The sequence below is a fragment of the Emys orbicularis genome, chromosome 5 (genome assembly GCF_028017835.1).
Source record: "Emys orbicularis isolate rEmyOrb1 chromosome 5, rEmyOrb1.hap1, whole genome shotgun sequence".
In the NCBI taxonomy this organism is placed as follows: domain Eukaryota; kingdom Metazoa; phylum Chordata; order Testudines; family Emydidae; genus Emys; species Emys orbicularis.
This window is the reverse complement of record NC_088687.1, coordinates 127,797,994-127,820,501: the sequence shown is the minus strand read 5'-3', so window position 1 is coordinate 127,820,501 and position 22,508 is coordinate 127,797,994. Positions and strand designations below refer to the sequence as shown.

At 42.2% G+C, this 22,508-nt stretch overlaps 1 protein-coding gene across 3 annotated transcripts in view; it reads right to left on the bottom strand.

The window, feature by feature from the left end:
• Window positions 1-22,508, bottom strand: part of LETM1 (leucine zipper and EF-hand containing transmembrane protein 1) — a 62,230-nt gene that overhangs the window by 22,674 nt on the left and 17,048 nt on the right. For all 3 annotated transcript variants that reach the window (XM_065404916.1, XM_065404917.1, XM_065404918.1), the window contains 3 exons: window positions 16,027-16,170; window positions 12,021-12,158; window positions 450-653 (listed from right to left, as the gene is read on the bottom strand). In XM_065404916.1, the coding sequence (XP_065260988.1) occupies window positions 450-653; window positions 12,021-12,158; window positions 16,027-16,170 (486 nt within the window). The remainder of the gene's footprint in view (window positions 1-449; window positions 654-12,020; window positions 12,159-16,026; window positions 16,171-22,508) is intronic.

Below are 22,508 nucleotides of genomic sequence, written 5' to 3'. Positions count from 1 at the left end.
TACACTTGATAAGATTAGATTTTTAATCCGTAAATGTTGGTAAACGTCGATTTCACCATACACACAAACCAATATTTCCATCAATAATAATTTTTAAAATGTACAGCTAGGCAAAGAAAGAAATATACTGCTTAAAACTTATTAAAGTTTAAGGATATTTACTATGTATGTTTTGACATGATGTTGACATTTTATGTTAACGATTATAAAGTTATTACTTTTTGAATCTCAACATCTGTCATTAAATAATGACGGTCTTCCTCCCCTATAATTTCCCATAACTGTGAAATTTTAGATCTACAAAAAATTTAAAAATGCTTTAAAATAAAATTGATAATATCCATCAAAAATATTAATATAAAAATCAAATTCTGCCAAGCTTAATTATAGCATTGGAACGGATAAGCATTTTTTTTTTTTTAAATCAAAGCATGACTAAAATTACTTACTTTGTCATCTGCTTTCATGGACCTCAACCTCATGGTCAGCTGGAAGCGCAGAAAGTTATTTGTCCCGATTGACTGAAGTTCCAACAGTTTACAGAGAGCCACCAGCTGAGGCCTAGTAAGATTGTCCAGTGTAAGCTCATCTTCAAACAGTTTAGAGAACCGTAAGATCTCCTCATTACTAGGTCTTTCACCAGTCTCTCGGATCTAAGAAAATCAAAAAAATTATCTCAAAGCAAGTTTAATGGATAAATATCACTTTTAACAATAAGTACTGTACAGTTCTTAACTAAAAAAATTTTGTTCCAATTCCAATTAGTCATAATGTTTTCACAGTGTAATTAGTGTGTATTCAGACACAGGGTCTTTTGTCTTTCACAGCAAATAAAAGGTTGTCAACAGAACAGTCTGTACTGTGTAATCTGAACCCCTACCCCATCCAACCCCGTTTCCCCCCTGACCACCATCCACACCCCAGCCCCCTGACCACCACCCTGAACTCCCCTGCCCTCTCTCCAACCCCCCCTGCTCCCTTACTGTGCTGCCTAGAGCACCGGTGGCTGGCAGGGCTACAGCCGCCGCCGCCGCCCGGCTGCAGCCAGGCCACGCTGCTGCCGCCACTTCACAGCACAGAGACTGGGTCAGGTCAGGCTCTGCAGCTGCGCTGCCCCAGGAGCTCACAGCCCTGCTGCCCAGAGCATTGCGCCAGCGGCGGAGCGAGTGAGCGGAGGCTGCAGGGGAGGGAGGACAGCAGGGGAGGGACCGGGGGGCTAGCCTCCCAGGCCAGGAGCTCGGGGGCAAGGCAGGATGGTCCCGCAGGCTGGATGTGGCCCGCAGGTCGTAGTCTGCCTACCCCTGACTTAAAGTACTGGGAATCCTACTCTGCCTGACAACTATTATTTGAGCTAGCATCTCACGTATATTCAGACACCTAAACAAAACCTGCACTATGAAGTTTTGTCACTGGATTATCCAGCTGTAAATCTGGGAATTTGTTCATCCTCTGAGAGGCTGATAGTTTTCCAGTCATCCGATGAACTTTTATTAACCAAAGAATACAGAAATTTGAGAGCTAAGAAAGGCTATGACTGCATCAACCTCAAAAGTGTCCCTACGTTGAAGAGGCTACAAGTTGGAGAGAGGGAGGTAAAACGAGAAGATGCATTTTACAATTTAAGAGTGCCCTTCTGCTCTGCTACATTAGCTTTAACAGAAATTAGGAACACTGATCCAGTACAGTAGCCTGCAAAAGGGATCTTTATAACAGAAGTATTTTCTCTTATGTTTTAGTTTGAATTTCACCAGTTTTTATGATCATCATATCTGTCACAGGCAAAGAAAAAACTATAGCCTGTTGTTTCCAAAATCTGTTGAGGGTGCAGAAGTAGCTTTCCCAGCTCACAAATGCATTAAAAGATTTAGGAACTCCCAAACGCCACATCATGTAGGGCTTTTTAATTAGTGGCTTCGAGAAAGGTAAGTACACCACTAACGAAGCACCTAAAATATTTGGATTAAAAAAAATTAAAAAAAAAAAAAGGGAAGCAGTCTAGCCTTTTATTATTCTGATATCTGCACTGTATGATGTAAGGAAAGTGAATGTGATATGAAGTTTGTCTCATATTGCAAATGATTAAATTGTAGTTGTGACAGCGCACACACACACAGTGATACAGAAGGCAAACCTTGAAAAATTCTCTTACCCATCATCACAGGGAAGTAAGAAAATATCCCTAGTGAATATGGGGACCTATGTCATCAATTTCTGAAGTTAACCATATTTTAAATTGCTACTAGCTTTTATGGTTGTAACGTTAACCTTCTCACTGTGAATCAATGCAGTGGTATTCTTCCTGTATCTGCAGACAAAATTCCAGTACCTCTGCTGCTGCTGCTCATAAGTCTGCCAAGAAGCAGCAAAGAAATTAGGCAACTCAGTTTCATTATTCCTGTTCAGAATCTTGGGAGCACCAAGGAAACTGCCAAAAGTCATGCCAATTTCCTGCTACTCAAAAAAGCTATGGCCAGGAGCAGAGGAAGACTTTGGACTTATTTGCAAGGGAAAGAATTAAAAAAAAAAAAAAAATTGTATGAGAAGAGAAGGTTACTTGCCATATGCAGTAACTGATGTTCTTAAAGATGTGGAGGTATATGTGCATGCTGCCATTTCTTTCAGGATTCTGTCCCTAGATCTTGCTTGGGTGCACCATGGTTCATAACCTCTGGGTAGTAGGTTTATGTTAAATTTGTAGATCCTTTAGCTGCCAGAAGGGAGGAGCTTTGCCTTTTTCCCTTGCCTTCCTCAACGAGAGCCTCTTGACTGGTGCAAGGGTGACAGTCTGATACTCTTTTCTTCTGTCAGAACATTCTGACTCTCATAAGGTGGGGTGAGGGGGCAGGAAGGAGAACAAAAAAAACACAAAAAGAAACAAGGCAGGAGGACAGAGCAGAAGGGCTACTTCTACTTTGAGTAGTGTCCCTATGAGTGCTCCACTGTAGGTGCAGCAGTGCCTCCTGCACCTGGGATCGGAGATCTTCGGTAGCAGTGCCCATTGGGCCACACATGTGCTCCTCCCAGTCTCGCACCGGGGGGCATCAATATATAGCGCTGTCTGGCCCAACCGCCCTCAGTTCCTTCTCTATCACAGAGCTTATCTTTCAGCTCCAAAGCAGAGGGCAGGAGGGCAAGTAGTGGAGCACCAACAGGGATACACATCTCAAAGACATCAGTTACTGCACATGATGAGTAACCTCTTCTTTGAGTAGTATCCCTATGGACGCTCCACTGTAGGTAACTGTAGACCAGTGCCCCTACAAGGAAGGCTGGAGCTTCAGAGTGGCGTCCAATAACGGCATCTGAAACTGCAGCATGGGTAATTGCAGGTGGTCGCTTTGCAAATGTCCATGATCAGCCCATTGTTGAGAAAGGTAATCGAGGTGGAGAGCGAGTGGAATACGCTCGAGTTCCAGGTGGAGTCAGCTGGCTGTGCAGTTGATAACAAAGGTGTATGAACTGTGAGATCCATTTGAAAAGGCGTTGTTTGGATACAGCCACTCCCTTCAATTGTTTGGCAGTTGAGAGGAATAAGCATGGCGATCATCTGAAAATTTAATTCTATCAAGGTAAAAGGCTAATGCTCACCTAACGTCCAAGGTGTGTAGTGTCGCTTCATATTGGTTGGTATGTGGCTTTGGGAAGAAGCAGGGAAGGTGGATAAGTTGGTTCAAATGGAAGGAGGAGAGCACCCTGGGTAGGAGTTTTGGGTGGATGCATAATGTGACCTTGTCCCTATGAAAAAATGTATACGGCGGGTATGCCATGAGAGCCCCTATTTCTCCTACTCCTCAGGCACAAATGCTACGAGAAATACTGTTTTCATGGAAAAATGAATGTAAGAGCACATTGCCATGGGCTCAAACGGTGGTCTGATGAGACAGCGCTAGGTGAGGTTGGGATCCTGTACATGAGGGTAAAAGTGCAAAAAGCCTTTAAGGACTCTCTTCATGAGCAGGTGGGTGAATACGGAATAACCATCTATTTTGGGCTGGAATGCTGGGATGGCAGCAAAGTGTGTACGAACGGAGCTTGTAGACAGTCTAGATCTTTAAAAGGTCAGGCCTCTAATCTAGAATGAGTAACAGGGTGTTCATTGCTGAGACATGATTGGCTGTGCACCAGGATCTGAATTTTTCCCATTTTTGGAAGTAAGTACGGCAAGTTATGTCACGTCTGCTATTTAAGAGAACCTCTTTTGCTGCCTCTCAACAGGTCATTTCTGAATCTCAAAACCAGGAAGGAGCCATGCCTTCAGATGAAGGAGACAGATTGGGCTGGATGATTCGGCCCGCATCCTGAGAAAGGAGGTACAGAATCAATTGCAGGGTGATCGGAGAATATACTGTCATTTATAGGAGGTAAGGATACCAAATTTGTCGTGGCCATGTTGGAACTACGAGGATGACTCTGGCTCATTCCACCTGTTTTTTATGAAGTACCTTGAACAAGAAGTGGAAAGGTGTAGAATAGTGGAGCATCCCATATAATAAGAAAAGCATTTCCCAGAGACCCATGGCTAGACCCACTCATGAGAAGACTTGAGAGCATTTGGCGTTCTCTGCTGTGGCAAAAAGATATCTACGTGGGGAAAATCCCCAGTGGCTGTATGTGTGCTGAAGGACTCATCTCTAGTTCCCACTCGTGGTCTTGTGAGAATCGTCTGCTAGGGGAGTCTGCCATGGTGTTCTGGTGTCCAGGAAGATATGTGGCCAAAACGTTGATGTCATATTGAATATACCAGTTCCACTATTCCAGTGCTTCCAAGCATAGGGAGCGGGATCTTGTTCCGCCTTGTCTGTTGATGTAGAACATGCAAGCGATATTGTTGGTCATTACTTTTATGGTCCAATGTCTGATCAGGGGTAGGAAACGTTGGCACCCATTGCGAACCGCTTGCAGTTCTAAAAGGTTGATGTGCATGGAGGATTCTGCGGGGGACTACATTCCCTGCATTGTGTGGGTCTTAAGGCATGCTCCCCAACCACTTAGGGAGGCGTTGGTTGTTAGAATCAGGGACTGTGCTGGTTGGAGAAAAGGGACCCCATACAGACATTTTGGGGTTGTGTCCACCAGTGTAGTGAGTCCTTGATCTTGATAGGCATGGATAAGTTTGTGAAGACTGTTTCTGTGAGGTAGATACACCACACATAGTCACGCTTGCAGACAGCGTGTGCAAAACCTGGCGTGTTTTACCACGAACGTGGCTGCTGCCATATGGTCAAGTAGTTGGAAGCACATCCTGGTTCTCACAGTGGATACGAAGTCGACTTGTAGAAAATCTGTGAGCTGGAAGACAGGCTCTGGCCTGTATCGCGTCCAGATGTTCCCCAATAAACTCCAGATGTTGTACCAGTGAGTGTCGATTTTTGTATTTTTATTTGAAGGCCGATGTTCGAGAAAAGGTGCATCAACTTTTGTATGGTGTGAACTGCGTCGGGTTTGGAGGGAGCCTTGAGGAGACAGTAGTCTAAGTATGGGACTATCACGATGCCTTGTTTGCATAGGTAGGCTGCCACTACCGCAAGGACTTTGGAGAATACTCGAGGGGCTGTAGAGAGTCCAAAAGGGTAGTACTCTGTATTGGTAACGATGGGTCCCCAGGATGAATCTGAGGAATCGTCTGTGAGCAGGGTATATAGTGCTGTGAAAAGATGCATCTTGGAGGTTGAGGACCGAGAACCAGTCCCCCTGTTCCAGAGGTGGGATAATGATTGATAGTGTGACCATCTTAAAGCGTTGCAGTTTGATGAACTTGTTGAGGTTTTGTAAGTCTAGATTGGTCTCCACCTGCTGGATTTCTTTTGGATCAGAAAATAGTGGGAATAAAAACCTTTCCCTCTATGTTGAGATGGAACCAGTTCTATGGCTCTCAGTTGCAGAAGGTGATTTATTTCTTCTCATAGAAGGTGTTTGTGAGTAGGGTCCCTGAAGAGAGACGTGAATAGGGCTGGGAGGGAGGTATAGAAATGAAATGGAGTATCCTCTGTTGATTATTTCCAGAACCCACTTGTCTGAAGTGGTTTGCCGCCATGATGGATAAAAGGGGGCTAAACAATGGCCAAACCGGCAAGTTGTTAAAGATGGTTGCGGCAACTGGAATGGGGGGAGGCTTCTTGGGGCCTCAATCAAACCTTCAAAATTGTTGTTTAGATGAAGATGCGTGAGAAGTAGCCGCCTGAGGCGGCGTTTGTCTGCACTTTGGAGGGGATCTCTGTCGTTTTTGTTGTGTGCCAAACTGACAGTGAGGAGTGAAAGGTGGAGGTCAGGATCTTGGGGTGTGCTGATATTTCCCCCATGTCTCATCGGCACTGGTGTATATGTGCTGAGAGAGTGGAGTCACTCTAGAGTCCTTTGGAGAATATAGGGATTCATCAGTATGCTCAGCAAATAGTTTGGAACCCTCAAAGGGTAGATCCTCAACCATGGTCTGCACATCTTTAGGGAATCCGGAGAGGTGACGCCACGATTCTTGTCTCATTACCACGGCTGTTGCAATGGAGTGGGCAGCCGTGTCTGTGGAATCCAGGGAGGCTTGTAGCGCCATGTAGGTGAGAAGGTGTCCTTCAGACACGAGTGCCTAGAATTGCTCCTTCTTTTCATCTGATCTGGCAAATGTTGATAGAATTCCTGTATTTTAGAATATAGTAGAACCTTAAAGATACAAACACCAGAGTTACGAACTGACCGGTCAACTGGACACCATGTGAAACTGGAAATAACCAATCAGGCAGCAGCAGAGACCAAAAATATAAGAGCAAATACTGTACTGTGCTTGTATTGTATCTTAAAGGTAGGCACATCTGGGCTGCCTGTCCCCGCTGCACCCCCACACATGGAGTAGCCACTTACAGCTAAGAGTGGAAGATGCTGGGGCTGCCAGCCCAAGGCAGCCAGAGCCAGCAGAGCAGGAGCAGCACTGGGGTCTGTGCCACTTTCACCCCACCCCAGCCGGGCATGGGACAAGCTTGCAAACTCAGTCCGAGCCAGGGAAAGAAGGTGCCTGCAAGGAAACTTCCGGAACTGAGGAGGGAGCTCAGCTGCTACTGAAGCCTGGCCTGGCGTGTCAGCTGCTGGATCTGGAGCCTGAACTGTGCTTTGTTCAGAGTTACGAACATTTCAGTGTTACGGACAACCTCCTTTCCAAGGTGTCCGTAACTCTGAGGTTCTACTGCAGTTCATATGATTGTATTTGGCCATAAGAGCCTCGTAATTGGCATTATGGAACTGGAGTGTTGCAGAATAATATACTTTGCGACCAAACAAGTCTAGTCGCTTCCAGTCCCTGGGGTGGTATTGGTGTCCCTTCCGGTGTACTGCATTGATGACCAGGGAGTTTGGAGTAGGAGGGGAAAAAAGAAATTTTAAGTCCTTAGCGGGAACATAGTATTTTTTGTCAATTCGCCTGCAGGCTGGCGGGATGGATGTTGGGGTCTGCCAGAGCACCTTGGCAGTGTCCAAGAGGGTCTCATTAATAGGGAGGACTATCTTTGTCCATGTGGAGGTGTGTAGGGTATCGAGCAGCTTGTGTTGTTGCTCTTTGACTTCTCCAGCAGGATCGAGATGCTGTGATTCTGCAGAATAGTTCTTGACAGTGTCTGAAACTGTCTGCAGACATAGGAGGTGGTGGCCTGATGGCCTCATCGGGGAAGAGGAGGAGAAGTGGAGCTTCCTTCTGCTGTTCCTCCACCATTACTGAGTCCACATCAGGTGGTTGAGAGATGGAGAAGGATGGCAATTGTGCATGTTTCTGGCTCTGCTCTAAGGCCGTTTGGGAAACTGTGCCCTGTACATTGGCCCTACTGGGACCCATGGGCTATGTGGAAGAACTGGCATGTGGGTTGCATCCATGGGCGTCCGTACCAGGATCCTGGTTCGGTTCTGGGTTCCAGATAACACAGACAAGCAGCCAATTGTCTGTGTGTGTGTTCTGGATATGTGGGTAGAACAGAGTACTCTTCGTTCTCTTCCTCTTCTTCCTTGCTGGGAACTGCACCACCCTCTCTCAGTGGTGAAGTGCAGTAGTGTTGTGACTCCAGGGAAGAACATGGGCTATAGGGAGCTCTCTACAGAAAAGCAGAGACTCAGGCCTATCAAAGATGACCAGGTCCCTTGGATATCTGAACTGCTGTGGAGCAGGCAGAAGCATCATCAGCACCGGTGGTCGTTTGGAAAGTGAAGGAGCTATTGGTGCCGAGGGCAGAGTGCATTCCCTCGAGCGGCCAATAGATGGTATAGATGGCTTATTCGGTGCCAAGATCTTGCCCGGCGCCGAGGATTTGGTCAGTGCCGAAACAGTTGCCTGGGACAAAAACACCTGAAGTTGTCTTAGATGAGGCACTCGGTACCGTTTCGGAAACTCTTGCACTGTGCTGCTCAATCCTGAGAGACAGGGTGTCTGCCTGTGGTTCTGCCCATTTAGGGTCGTTGGACTTCTCTTTAGCTCCAATACCAGAGGTACCTAGATGGTCATGGAAGCTAGGTCTCACCCCGATGATGTTGAGGCTACTGTCCTTGCAAGGAATGGCTTCTCTGAGGTGGTTCCTCAGCAGGCGATGTAGTAGTCTGTTTCTTCCTGTTAAGAATGTTTTCCTGTCTTGGATGGCTGCAGCAAGCAGGGGTCAGATGATGACTAAGCCAAGGGTGAGAGCCATGCCAGAAAGGTATCAGGGTGAGGGTCCGAAGCTGGTCCTAGTGAATTCTCCATGAGGAGAATAATTAGTCTGAGTTCATAGTCCTTTTGGGCCCAGGTGGTCAAGCTGGTGCAGTGGGTACACTTCTATGCGATGTGGACCTCATTGAGGCAGCGGATGCACTGTGAGTGACTGTCACTCATGGGAAAGGCCTCTTGACAAGAGAGGCACCTCTTGTACCTGGGGGATCCCAGCATAGTCCCGAGGGGGAGAGCTCCCAATCGGGGAGGGCAGGAAACAGGGAAAGCATAAGGTAATGGGAAGGGCAGAGTAACTAGAAGATTTTATTTGAGGGGGGTTGGGGAGGAATTAACAGAAAACGACTAATCACTACTAATGTAAGGTAAGTTAAGGAGAGTCTCTAAAGGTTGAGGTAGGAGGGCTCTGCTCTGGATTCTGGCCCAGACCAAAAGCGGTTGGACCGGATAGAATATATATAGATGTCGCCCATGGAGTGAGAAAGGGAGGAGCACATGTGCAGCCCAATAAGCACTGCTACTGAAGATCTCCGATCCCAGGCGCAGGAGGCGCTGCTGCAGCTACAGTGGAGCATCCATAGGGATACTACTCAAAGAAGTAGCAGTCCTTTTGCTCTGTCCTCCATTTTTTTCCCTTCCTGATCCCTCACCCTGCCTTATGAGAGTCAGAATGCTCTGGCAGAAGGAAAGAGTATCAGACTGTCACCCTTGCACCAGTCAAGGGGCTCTGGTTGAGAAAGGCAAGGAAAAAAGGCAACGCTCCTCTCTTCTTGCAGCTAAAGGATCTACAAATTTAACATAAACCTACTACCCAGAGGCTATGGACCATGGAGCACCCAAGCAAGGTCTAGGGTCAGAATCCCAGAAGAAATTGCTGCATGCACATATACCCCCAACCAAAGTTAGCATGACAGAGGAGCTGAAGTTTCTCAGAATGCAGCCCCTAGACTTCACTGGTGGGAGCTCCCCTCCACCCCCCCCATCTTTTACACCTACAGGTTTAGTCTTTCATTTTCAGCCAGGGCTCAAAACATTACTAGGTGAAAGGAGTGGATGAAATATCCTAGGCTACAGAGACCATTAGAACCAAAAGAATTAAAAAAAAAAAAAAAAAAAAAAAACCCTATACTTAACTTTTTGCATTTCTCTGAGACGGGATAATGGAAAAAAGTCAGTTTCACTTTTGTTTATATTCCATTTCTAGGCAGTCTCTTGCAGGTTGCAAACATTAAGGGGAATGTTAATTCAAGACAGTTCCCACCCCCTTTTTTTAAAATCACAGAAACATTTCTACTGACATTAGGTTTTGTAAAGCTTTAAATTTTAGGGCAAATTTGATCAGACAACGTCCCTTTAGTATGATGTGGCGTATCAGAAACAAACCAAGTAGTGCCAGACGATATATAGCATGTTTTATCCTTAAAAATGCAAGTTCCGTACCTCTGCTTCCCATCACAACCTGAGTGTTCCATTAGTACAGAGGTGTGTACATGAGCAAGATATTGTGTTATTAATTTTAATTGGAATACCAACCAGAAGAGAAAAGTATTTTTAAGTTTAAAATATATAGAACGGATCTAAAATATCTTTGCTATGTGTTTCTCTTTTACTAGCACCTCATTAAATTACTTTAATAATGCTGTTTAATAATGCCCCCCTTCCCCCCATTAATCCTCCTATAAATCAATAATGTACATGAAAATGATAAGATCTGTTAGATAAAAGTGCATGTGTTTCCTTAAATCACGGAGGCAGTGTGGTCTAGCATATAGAACTCGGGGATGGAAACCAGGAACTCCAGAGTTCTAATTGCAGCTCTGCACTCAATCTTTTGCAGGGACTTAAGTCACTTAACCTTTCCGAGTCTTGTATCCCGCCTGCACCCTGACATGCAAAGCAGGAATTCTTCCCTAACGCATGGGTGTTGCAAGGATAGTGCTTATACAGTAGTTTTATAGTGTAAAAGACTAAGTCGCTACTGCCTGGCACTGGGTAGGCGAGTGACTACTGACATCATTAGTTAAGGTACTCAGATGGCTCCATCACCGTAGTATTTGAGTGTCTCACAATCTCTAATGTATTTATCCTCACGGCACCCATGTGAGGTAAGGAAGTATCATTTTACCCATGGGGAATTGAGGCAGACAGATTTAATGCCTTATCCAAGGTCACAGAGGAAGTCTTGGTCAGAAGAGCAGGGAACTGAACTCCAATCTCCCAAGTCCCAGGCTTTACCACATTTACTGAATCATCCTTCCTTTCCAGTGTGATGATTAAGTTACGTAATCACAGCTGTCTCTACTGTTATCCCACTATCCTGCCTGTCATTTGTCTGTTTATTCATCCGTTGCATATTAACTAGATTGTGAACTCTTTGGGGCAGGGGCTGGTTTTGTGTTATTTGTTTGAAGAGTGCCAAACACAAAGGGGCCCTAATGCCTGCTTGGGGTCTCTGAGCACTGCCAAAACAGAAATAAATAAATGCTGCATATATTAGTAAACCCAATGGCTCAGGCAGTGTAGAACCAGACCATTTGCTCTAAAAGAGTGTACTCTAAAGGCCAGTTCTTTTGTCTGTACAGTAATTACTATATCAGTTAGGGGTGTCATTTTTTACAACATTTCTACACCAGCAAGACCCCAAGTAGGCAGTTATGCTGGCAAAAAAAATGCTTTTGCTAGCATAGCTTATTTCATTCAGGGAACCAGCGTAAGCTATATTAGCAAAGGCACTTATGCCAGCATATAGCTATATGCTGGCATACCTTTTCTAGCCTAGACTACAACTAAATAGGCTGGCAAAAGCCAGTAGGTCTGCACTGATTTCTCTGCTACCTCAAACTTTAAAAGTTTATCTGGCTACAATTACGTAATTTCTAGCCAGTTGACTAGAACAGAATTTACATTTTTCTCTCACTTTTCATACTCCATGTCCCAGTGCTAGCCACTGTGTATAGTAAAATGGAAGCTACTACGCATTCAACATTAGAATCAGCTTCATTAACACAGGAAATAAACGATAAGGTAGAGGAGATATGTTGTTTTTGAGAATTAAAACGGAAATGCATTGGATAAAGTGAAAGTGCCACCTGGAATACCAAAGTGAGATCTCAGCACAATAAATTGTAATTGAAAGAGCAAAACTTCTGCGCACCTTTTGTTCAGCATACGTCACACACTATTCACTTAAGCCCAACATAATGAGTAAAGATAGGTGACCATGGTATAAGTAGCAACAGATTATGCCACAAGCTTAGTTTTCTTCTTCACCACTATCTATTGCTTAGTAAAATAAAAATAGCTTGATATTTACTTTTTATGTGAACAGAGTACAAGGTTATATTTTTACCTTTTGAAAGAAGATAGAAAAATCTTTAGTAACATTTCCTTTGGCTGCTTTATTTTTTAAGGCTATCTCCTCAATAGTGTCTTGAAGAAATTTTGCCACTTCAAGTTTCACTCTCAATTCTTTCTTCAATCTCTCCTCCTATAAAAAACAAGAGCATGTTTGCTTTAAGATGTCCTTTCCAGAATTATACCCACCAAGATTCCCTTCCCCTCACTTGTAAACCTTTCTCTGGATGAGGCTCCATAGGTTTTTCCAATACCAGAGTATGTTATATGTCATTACACCACAGCATTTGATCAGTTGCCATTTATTTTCCATCTATAACCTGTTTAGGAAGGACTGACTAGACAAAAGGGGGGGGGGGGAAAAGAGTGGCACTCTGTCAAAAATGGCATTACCTGTTTCTGAGTCACTAACTAGGAAGTAAATTATCTTGAATGTTATGGATCGATGGTCTAACAGACAATCACAAGATGGAGTACTAGTTGATGTCTGCCACAGACCACCAAATTACAGTAGCGAACAGGATGACCAGCTCCTTAAGCATTTATGTTATCCAGGGGCTCTTCAATCTGAGTAACAAACTGGACGTCTCATGCTGCCAATACTAAAATGTTCTTGAAATTTCTAAAAGTTATAGATGACTCAAAGAGGGTTGCATCCAACACCGGGGAATTTGAATTTTATATTAGACCTCATCTTGACAGATAAAGAGGAATTGATCACAGAACTAAAAGTTAGTGGTTGCTTAGGAAAAAGTGCTCCTGACTTGATTATTCTGTTTGCACATAACAAATGTAAAGAACCAACCAGTAAAATGTATACTTGGCACTTTCAAAGCAACAATTTCACAAAGCTGAAAATTATGAGTCAGATCAACTGGGAGAAAATTTTAACAAAAAAATGTGAATGATAATTGGAATTTCAAAACTTTTTACTAGAAGCCCCAAAGGCTGCAATCTCCCAACTGAGAAAGAAGGCTACAATGATTAAAAAACCCAGCGTAGCTAAGTGGGAAAGTACAATATACAGATATAAAAATAAAACAAATGGAATAAAGGAAAAGTTCATATCAATCAATATAAATGAGAAGCTAAAAAATTTAGGAAATAGATAAGGGAAGCAAAAGACCACAAATAAATCTATGACTAACAGAGTTAAGGACAACTGGGGGGGAAGGGGTGGGTGGGGGTGGGATAGGGGGCTGCCACCTGGGGGTCTTTGTTGTGGGGGTTTTGTTTAAGTGTATCAGAGAGAAAAAAAAAAAAAAAAGAGCCCTAACAACAGTATTGGTTCATTACTAAATGAAAGTGGTAGATTTTCCAATAATGATGCAGAAAAGGCAGAAGTGATTAATAAATATTTCTGTTCTGTAGTTGGGAAAAAGCCAGATAATAGAGGGGGGAATGATAGCTCAGTGGTTTGAGCATTGGCCTGCTAAATCCAGGGTTGTGAGTTCAATCCTTGAGGGGGACACTTAGGGATCAGGGGCAAAAATCAGTACTTGGTCCTGCTAGTGAAGGCAGGGGGCTGGACTCAATGACCTTTCAAGGTCCCTTCCAGTTCTATGAGATAGGTATGTCTCCATGTTTTGTTTTGTTTTTTTTAAATCATCATTGTAAGAATAAATACTTTCCATTCCAACAGTAACTAAGGGGGGGGGAATGTTAAACAGAAGCTACTAAAAAGTGTTTTTAAATAAACAGGTCCATAAAACTTGCATCCAAGTATTTTAAAAGAGCTAGCCAAGGAGCACTCTGGACTATTAAAGTTGATGTTTAACAAATCTTGGAAAACTGGGGAAGTTCCAGAGAACTTAAAAAAAAAAAAAAAAAAAAAGTGAATGTTCTGCTATTTTTAAAGGGATAAAAGATTACCCCAGTAATTATAGGCCTCTCAGCAACCCCAGGCAAAATACTGGAATTGTTAATACTTTAATTTTTTTATTAGTAAGAGTCCTGTAATATTATACCAATCAACATGGGTTGATGGAAAATGTGAATGTTAAACTAACTTGGTATCTTTCTTTGAAACTACTAGTGTTGATGTAATATACTTAGACTTCCGTAAGGCATTTGACTTTGTACTACATAACTTTTTATTGTTCTAGCTTCTTAATCAAAATGTTAACATGGCACACATTAAATGGATTAAAACTGGCTAACAGACAGGTCTCCAAATGTAACTGTAAACAGGGAATCACTGGGCAGGTGAGTTTCAAGTGGGATCCCAAGGGATCTTTTTGGCCCTATGATATTTAATATTTTTATCAATGATTTAGAAGAAAACAAAATTACTGATAAAGTCTGCAGATGACACAAAGATTGAGGGAATGGTAAATAATAAAGAGGATAAATCACTGACACAGACGTATCTGCATCACTTGGTAGCTGAGCGCAAGTAATCAATAAGAATTTTAATATGGTTAAATGTAAGGACTACATCTATGAACAAAGAATACAGGTTATATTTACAGGATGTAAAAGACTATGCTGGTCTCAAAGAGACTTGAGGGTCACAGATAAATCAGCTGAACACTAAGTTCCCACTGCAACGCTGTGGCCAAAAGGGCTAATGTGATCTTTGCTTGTAAAAACTGGTGAAAATTGAGTAGGGAAGTTATTTTACCTCTGTATTTGGCACTAATGGAACAGGAACACTGTGTCCAGTTCTGGTGTCCACAATTCAAGAAGGATGTTGGAGAGCTAGGAGAATGATTACAGGACTAGAAGACATACCTTACAGCAAGAGACTTACAATGCTCAATCTATTTAGCGTATCAAAGAGATGGTTAAGAAGTGACTTCATCATAATGTATAAGTACCTACGTGGAGAACAGAAATCTGATAGAGGGCTCTTCAGTCTAGCAGAAAAAGGTAGAGCAAGATCCAACTGCTAGAAATTGAAGCTAGACATTCCAGCTAGAAATAAGTGGCTTTTTTTTTTTTTTTTTTTTTTTTTTTTTTTAAAATAGTGAGGTTAATTAACCACTGGAACAATCTACCAAGGGGTGGATTCTCAATCACTGGAAATTTTTAAATCAAGATTGGATGTTTTTCTAAAAGTTGAACTCAAGTATATCTACAGCTGTTAGGCCTGAAACAGGAATTAGTTCATGGAAGTCCTGTGACCTGGATTATACAGGAGGTCAGACTAGATCACAAAGATCCCTTTCTGGCCTTAAAATCTATCGATTTTATGTAATGTTAGTGCTATGTAAGTTGTGTGCATAATTCAGTCTGAATTTAATAAACCGAGGGTTTTATTCAGTGGAACAAGCCAACCTATTCTCCTCTGCATATGTTACTTAGGTAAGAGCCACAACTCCTTAGTATTGCAACTCTTTCCATTTAAAAAAAATAAATAAAAAAAAAAAATTTCTCCCACACCCTGAAAAAAGAAAAAAGAAAAAAAAAGGAAAGATCCACATCTTTCCTTCAGCATCCTGGAGGTATGCAGAAGAGGAGGTGGCCTTTAACTATGAAATTCAATACAGCTGAAGGCTGCATTTTCTTACAAGTTCAATTTTAATTTTGATTTCCTGGCTCTTTAATGGATAGTTATTAAAAAAACAACATAAGAATTTTCACCCTTATTTTACTGGTATTTACTCTCAAGCTTACCTATATCTTTAAATGAGGTTTGTCTGGGAATACAATTTTATCAACTTCTGACATAACAAAAAGTTTTGTAAATTCCTAAAACCGAATCCACTGTCTAAGGCACTGAGCACACTTTCACTAGAACTATGCTAGAACTTTTAAAATATGATTCTGGCTAGGAGGATGCTAACAATATCCCAGCTAGGTTAAATAGGAATAAACTATTAAAACTGTTTTGTTAAACAGTTAGCAATTTGTAACCCAGGAAAACGTTAGCACCCTGCTATCAAGAAACAAAACATGGCTTTCGCTTATGAAGTTTCAACAAGGAGCAAGTTAAAATTTCAAGTATAGTTTAGTTCTTGTTACATATTTGACTGATTCCAAATCTACGCTGTGGTTACCTTCTTAGATTTTGTCTCAAACGTTGAAGGAAGCATGCCAGGGAACAGCTTAAGGGCCACTGGAAGCAGAAACTCCATGAATGGAACAACAATGAAGACTAGAAAAGGAACCAGGCGAAAGAGATCAGCACATATCCGAAGGAACTAGAAGAGAAATGAGAGGCATTAATAGACAAGAACAAAATTTTACACGGCAACATTAAAAACAAAAGAATGCTTAATATAGACATCTATATTACAATTTAAACCATCAAATACATGTGTTCTATGAAAATATTTCAAATTCTCAGGAACTACAGATTATGACGAGTTGAATTGCTCCAAAGCACGGCCTGTGCAGGGCTCTAGCGATCTCCCCATAGAAATTAGGGTGACGCTGTAACAGACAGAATGGGGGCAAGGCAAATGCTCTGGCCCCAACAGCAGAAGGTGTGAGGGGCCCAGGAGGTGAGCAGATGTGAGATAGAGGAGGCGGGGACGGAGCTCTGACCACAGCACACACTCACCCAAACAGAGCAGCTGGCACCCAGCCCTCAGGCTCCAGCTCCGCTCTCTGATCACACAGCAGTGGGCTGCAATATATGGCAATAGGCCGCCTGGCCTTCTGGGAATTGTAGTCCCCAGCTTGCTCAGACAGGAGGTGGTAAATTACAACTCCCAGAAAGGAACACAACTGTTTGCTACTGCATAGTGAATGAATTGCCTTTCTGAAAGAGGTGGTGTTGTACTTTAACTAGTGAGCGGCAACAGCGAGCACTGTGAGGAGCGTAGTGGTTGCTGCCATCTGTCCTGACTGGGTCTGTGTGTGTTAGAGCTGCAGCAGCTGCGCAGGTGTGTTTGAGTTCCCCACTTGGAGGGCAGCACTACACACAAGGGCCCAGGATTGTAGCTCCTTGCCCGGAGCGAGGATGGAGATATGGCGGGGCAGGAGCTCTCTGGAGAAGAGATATCCACGGATGCAGATATTTGCAGACCATTTTTGCGGATCACGGAACAGATACAGACACAAATTTTTTTATCTGACCAGGATTCTAACTATGCGAAATAACTGGTACCATGAGACCAACCAACTTGACCTAGCTGCCAGTCCAACATTACACTTTCTGATATCAGGCAACAAGCCTTATGGTGCAAGACACACCACAACTACTCCAGTTTAAAGCTGTGTCTATTCCACCAGTCTACTGTCTTAGTTCAAGGCACTCTGTTTGAACAATTCCTTTAAAACAACCTCAGTGTCACCTCCAGATAGCATACTAGGTCCAAGAACAAGCTTCAAACAGCCAATGCCTATCTTGTGACAGATCCAACAGTACGGCACCTGTGGGCAAAGCTCAAATGCTCCAGACACAGGGTCATCAGATGTGTTGCAAATAAGTGGGTCTTCATGACTCTCCTTGCTCAATGGACATGCTCAATGCCCTTCTGTCAGCTGCTGAACGGTTAAGACATTTAGACTAACATGCTTGACTTAAATATCTAAATAAATGCAATCACAATAAAAGGTTTCTTTTTTCTGTAAGCTACCGCACCCTTGAGTTCAGTGCCAGTGTTCCTACAATACTGAAAACTGCTGAAAGTATTTCCAAAGCACATCATGAGCCTCACTGTGTCTCAATAGGATTGTTAAATCTCTCACGTAAACCCTATAAAGCACCTGAACACAGGAGCTGGTGATTGTTGGTCCTCAAAGCAGCTTAAACTTCCCTTTTTATTCATTTCTATTTCTGCTCCCGCTCCTCCGCTTACATGTGAGATTTACTGGAGACTGAGTAACCAAGAACAAATGAAGTCGTTTTTCCTCACCTCATAATAATTGTGATATATATTTAATTTCATTGTAATGTGAACAACTGTTCTAAATGAATCACAGTTTTTCTGGAGTGGAAGGAAATGAAGTGTAATCCTCCAAATCAGGCAGATGCCTTCATGCCCGAATCTTGAACTACCTGAAAAGAGTATGTCCCCCCAACTTATTACTTACAGAGCATTACGTAGTATACATACACAAAAGTCCTTTGTGCACTAGCTGCATACTTGTTAATTTAAATTACATTAGGGAGTGAAAGCTTTTGCTTTGGCCCTTATGTTGATAGGCTTGTACCTGTATTATCATGTAAGCCAAGGGTAGTCAGTAGGCGGACCGCGGGCCAAAGCCGGACCACCAGGATCCGCAAAATCTTTGTATTTACTTATTGTTTCTGCAGTGTGAAAAATGTTTCTCTGGACTTTGGAACTTAACTATACCTTGAACAGGAAATATATACTTTGATCAAAAATAATGGACTACCCCTGATGTAAGCAATCCAGGTACTTCGCAATGTAGGTCAGTTTCTAAATCTACACTTAAACGTTGAAGGCCAGGTCTACACTACTTACTTCACAGATAACTACAGCTATGCTGGTCAGCAGTGTGACAAGGTATGATCTCTGACCAAAATAGCTGTGCCAGCAAAGCGCAGACCCTGGGAAAACCTATACTAGTTGTTTCACTGGGGTACAGGAGCAGGGTGTCTTGGAACGAGCTATAGAGCTAAAGTGAAGGTTTGCTGGTATAATCTGCATCCACACTAGGAGTGCTTTTCTGGTATAGTATACCATTATAGCTATACTTGCAAAAGTTCTCCTAGTCCTGACTGAAATTTCAACTGTAAGATCCTTTTGGAAGCAGCACATGCTCAGCAACACTTAAGAGTTAGGCCATTTTTATTCAGGAGCCAGAAAATTTTGAACATCCAAATTTGAAAGTTTTGATCCACTGTTTGCAGGCTCAAAAGGGACTTATTCATTCCAAAACCAGAAGGCTAATAAATACCACAGAGCTTTAGAAGTTCTGAGTAAGAAAAGGAAAATACTAGAAAGAATTGAAAATTCAGATACAGTACATATGGAATTATTTCCTTCGTTCTCGTAAAAAGAATGCAAAATTCAAAATATATGCTTATAACGCATTAAAATTTCTATGTACATATACAAATATATACATCTACGTTTGTTTAAGGTGAAATCCAAATCTCCTATCCTAAGTCCAAGTATAATGATGGAGAATTACAACCTTTCGAACTATGTGGCATCAGAAAACAAGAACCCCACACAGCCACTCTGTAGCCCCTCCTGTAACCTACACACTGCTATAGCCGCCACCATTTACTCTCCCTCCAACCCAACAAGGTTTGTGGCCAGCAAATTCATGCCACTAATTAATACATGTTGTCTAGAGACTCAATGGCTCTGCCCCCAATCTACACTCCCTGCAAAGAGCAGCACCAGAGAGCCTGGTTTCATGACACCCAGCACCAGATCACCGTGCAGCTTCTCTGCTTCTCCCACGCAGCAGAACTTGTGCCAGTTATACTCTGGTTTCGCCCAACTGATCTCCTCACATGATTAAGTTCACTAGCCTCTATAAAAGCAGGATTTTGACAGTGATTTTTGGTTTTACACGAGCAATAGTTTGATTTCCCTAGCTGTGTTACTATTGCTATTAATGTGGTCAGGTTACTTGGATCTCTGTTCATAATTGCTTCCATAGAGGAAGGAAAGGGGAGGCAGAAACATAACTCATTTGTCAGTTGGTGTGAAGATAAGATTTCACCAGAGACTGTCAAGAGATTTACGGTTTCATAAAATGTTCATTTAAAAAAAAAAAAAATCCAACAGTGAGTTTTGTATGATCTAGAATCACACTAGATTAAGATAAATGTTTTAAGGAAATAAGAAATAAAGGTGTTGAATAAGTTTTAAAGAAAGGATGTGAAAAGAGTTGATTGTCCCTTGGTTCTAATCTTATAACTGGTCATCCAGAAGTTAAGTATTTTGCTGAAATGCGGTAATCTAACCATCTAATGTACCACAAAGCATATTTCTAGTTGACATTCCTTCACTGTCTCTAGATCCATATAATGAAAAAACAAAGTTGTATTTTAAAACTGCAGTAAGTGCCTTTTTGTAAATTGGGCCTTTTCTACACTGTTTTTTACACCAGTGTTGCTATCCAACTACTACTCCTGGGGGAATGCTGCGTCACTGTGCATGCACAGAATTCATGGCCCCCCACAGATTTCTTTGCTTCCCTGCAGAAAAATGACTTCTGACGGGGAAGCCACAAGAGCAGTTATGTGCCCCTTCCCTGGTCAGTTTGGGCACCCAGAGCAGCTGGTAGAAACGTAAATCACCACCAGGGGCAAGAGGGGGGCTGGGCAGTCATGCGTGAGAGAGAGACACACACAGTCCCTCTCGCTTGCTATTGCGGCACGCTCAGTGTGGAGGGGAAGGGCTTTGGGGTTTTTCTGAAGAGGCAGGTGTGGGACAGGCTCTGTTCCCTCAGGCAGAGCAGAATGTAGCAACCTGCCTGCTTGGTGAATTGTTCCCATTGTTCTTCTGTTTTATACTCCTTGGGGAATTCATGGTGTAAAAATTTTAAGGCTCCTTTACATTGACAGAGTGGTGTAAAGGAGTCTTATTGTAAAGGACAGTATAACCTTATAAATGCTTATGGTGCTTTAGTGATTAGAACTGGTCTACATTTTTTGAATGAAAAAATTTCCTATCAAAATGTGCTCCATGAACTGTTTGCTACTGACCTTTTAGGAGATGGCCAGTAGCCAGTATAAATTATGAGTTTGAGTCCCCAGCCCTCACTTGCTCTTCATTTGCCTATGATGCAACACTGACCATATGGCTGCATATATCTGTTGACTAATAACTAGACTTAAAGGGTCAATACTAGCTACATTACTATAAGAGGGGGATTGGTGATTTCCTCCAATGCTCCCCACTACCATTCTCCATCCATTGTATTGTAGTTTTAATTATTTTGGTATTTTATTTAAACCAGCTTGATTATATTGCATTATTTTGACAGAAAATATGCAGAATTTTAAAATATTGTGCGCAGAATTTTTTATTTTTTGGTGCAGAGTTCCCCCAGGAGTAAACTACAAACACACTGTGCCAGTGTGAAAAAGTAACTTACAGCAGTACAAAAAAAGAGTGTGAAACAAGGCCTTTCATGTTAGAGAAGCACACTTTAGATCAGGGGTAGGCAACCTATGGCATGCGTGCCAAAGGCAGCTTGTGAGCCGATTTTCAGTGGCACTCACACTGCCCGGGTCCTGGCCACCGGTCAGGGTGGCTCTGCATTTTAATTTAATTTTAAATTAAGCTTCTTAAACATTTTAAAAAACGTATTTACTTTACATACAGCAATAGTTTAGTTTTATATTATAGACTTATAGAAAGAGACCTTCTAAAAACTTTAAAAGGTATTACTGGCACATGAAACCTTAAATTACAGTGAATAAATGAAGACTCGGCACACCACTTCTGAAAGGTTGCTGACCCGCTTTAGATGAAAGCTTAGACAAGGAAAAAACCTGGCATTCCACCAGATCACCAACCCACGGCAAGCAGCACAGTTCAATCACTGCTAGACAACAGCACTTAGGAACAACATATCCTCAGTCAAGCTACCTAAAGACAAGACCGGTCTTTCAACAGCAGTGCTTCCAACTTTCTGTCCTGGTTTGCACATTTTAACATGTTAGAAGCAGTGTGGTCCTGTGAATAGGATACAGAATTTAAGACAGCTGGGTTCTAGTTCTGCCATGTTAACTGAAGTTACAACTTTTGTCACTCAGTTTCCCTCTATCTGTGAAACAGAGGTAATGACAATACCCAACTTTGTTTTTATCTGTATATCTAAAACTATTCACAATGTGTGTGCACTAACATTATGCATCTATGAAAACTATCACAATATAGAATTTATTTTTGTTAATCTAGCAAAGATGGATTATACCATGGATTTAAAACATTTTAGTATACTCACCAAGAGCCTGATTTTTAGAGCTCTGCGTGGATACAAAATGTGTATCTGCATCCGACACATGATCCACAAACATGGTCCGCAGATATTAAGTGGATATCTGCAGATTTGCAGGGCTCTACTGATTTTTTTAAAACTAGCTACAAAAAAGCATGCAATTACGGCAACTACATGTGAAAATGAGGATATTTTCATATTTTGCACAAGATTACCAAATGTGCAATGTGATCATGGTAGCGTGTGCAGTTTAGACAATGAAGACTCTGAATATAGCCAGCTGTGTTTTATTCTTGCTTTAAGAATAAACTCATTTTTCCCCCAAGACTCCTTATTACTATTTTCTCAAGCCTCCCTTCTCCCCCCATCACCCAAAAACCCCTCAACTAGTTGCTGTCAACTAAACTGCTATAAGAAGAAGTGTTCCACTCACTGACTCGGTCAGTGCAGGCTGATAAATGGAAAATTAGTAGAAGTTAATCAGTAACTTTAGGCAGATTACTCTTGGCATACTAAAAAGAGTATGCCTGCATTACTCAACTGGGGTCTTTTAATTATGCCAGTTTTCAAACAGTTAATTTTGTTTTTACAGCTTCTCAACCTTTGCATGTGAAAGTAATTAAAGCCCTACTTTCTTCCCCAACAATCTAAATATATT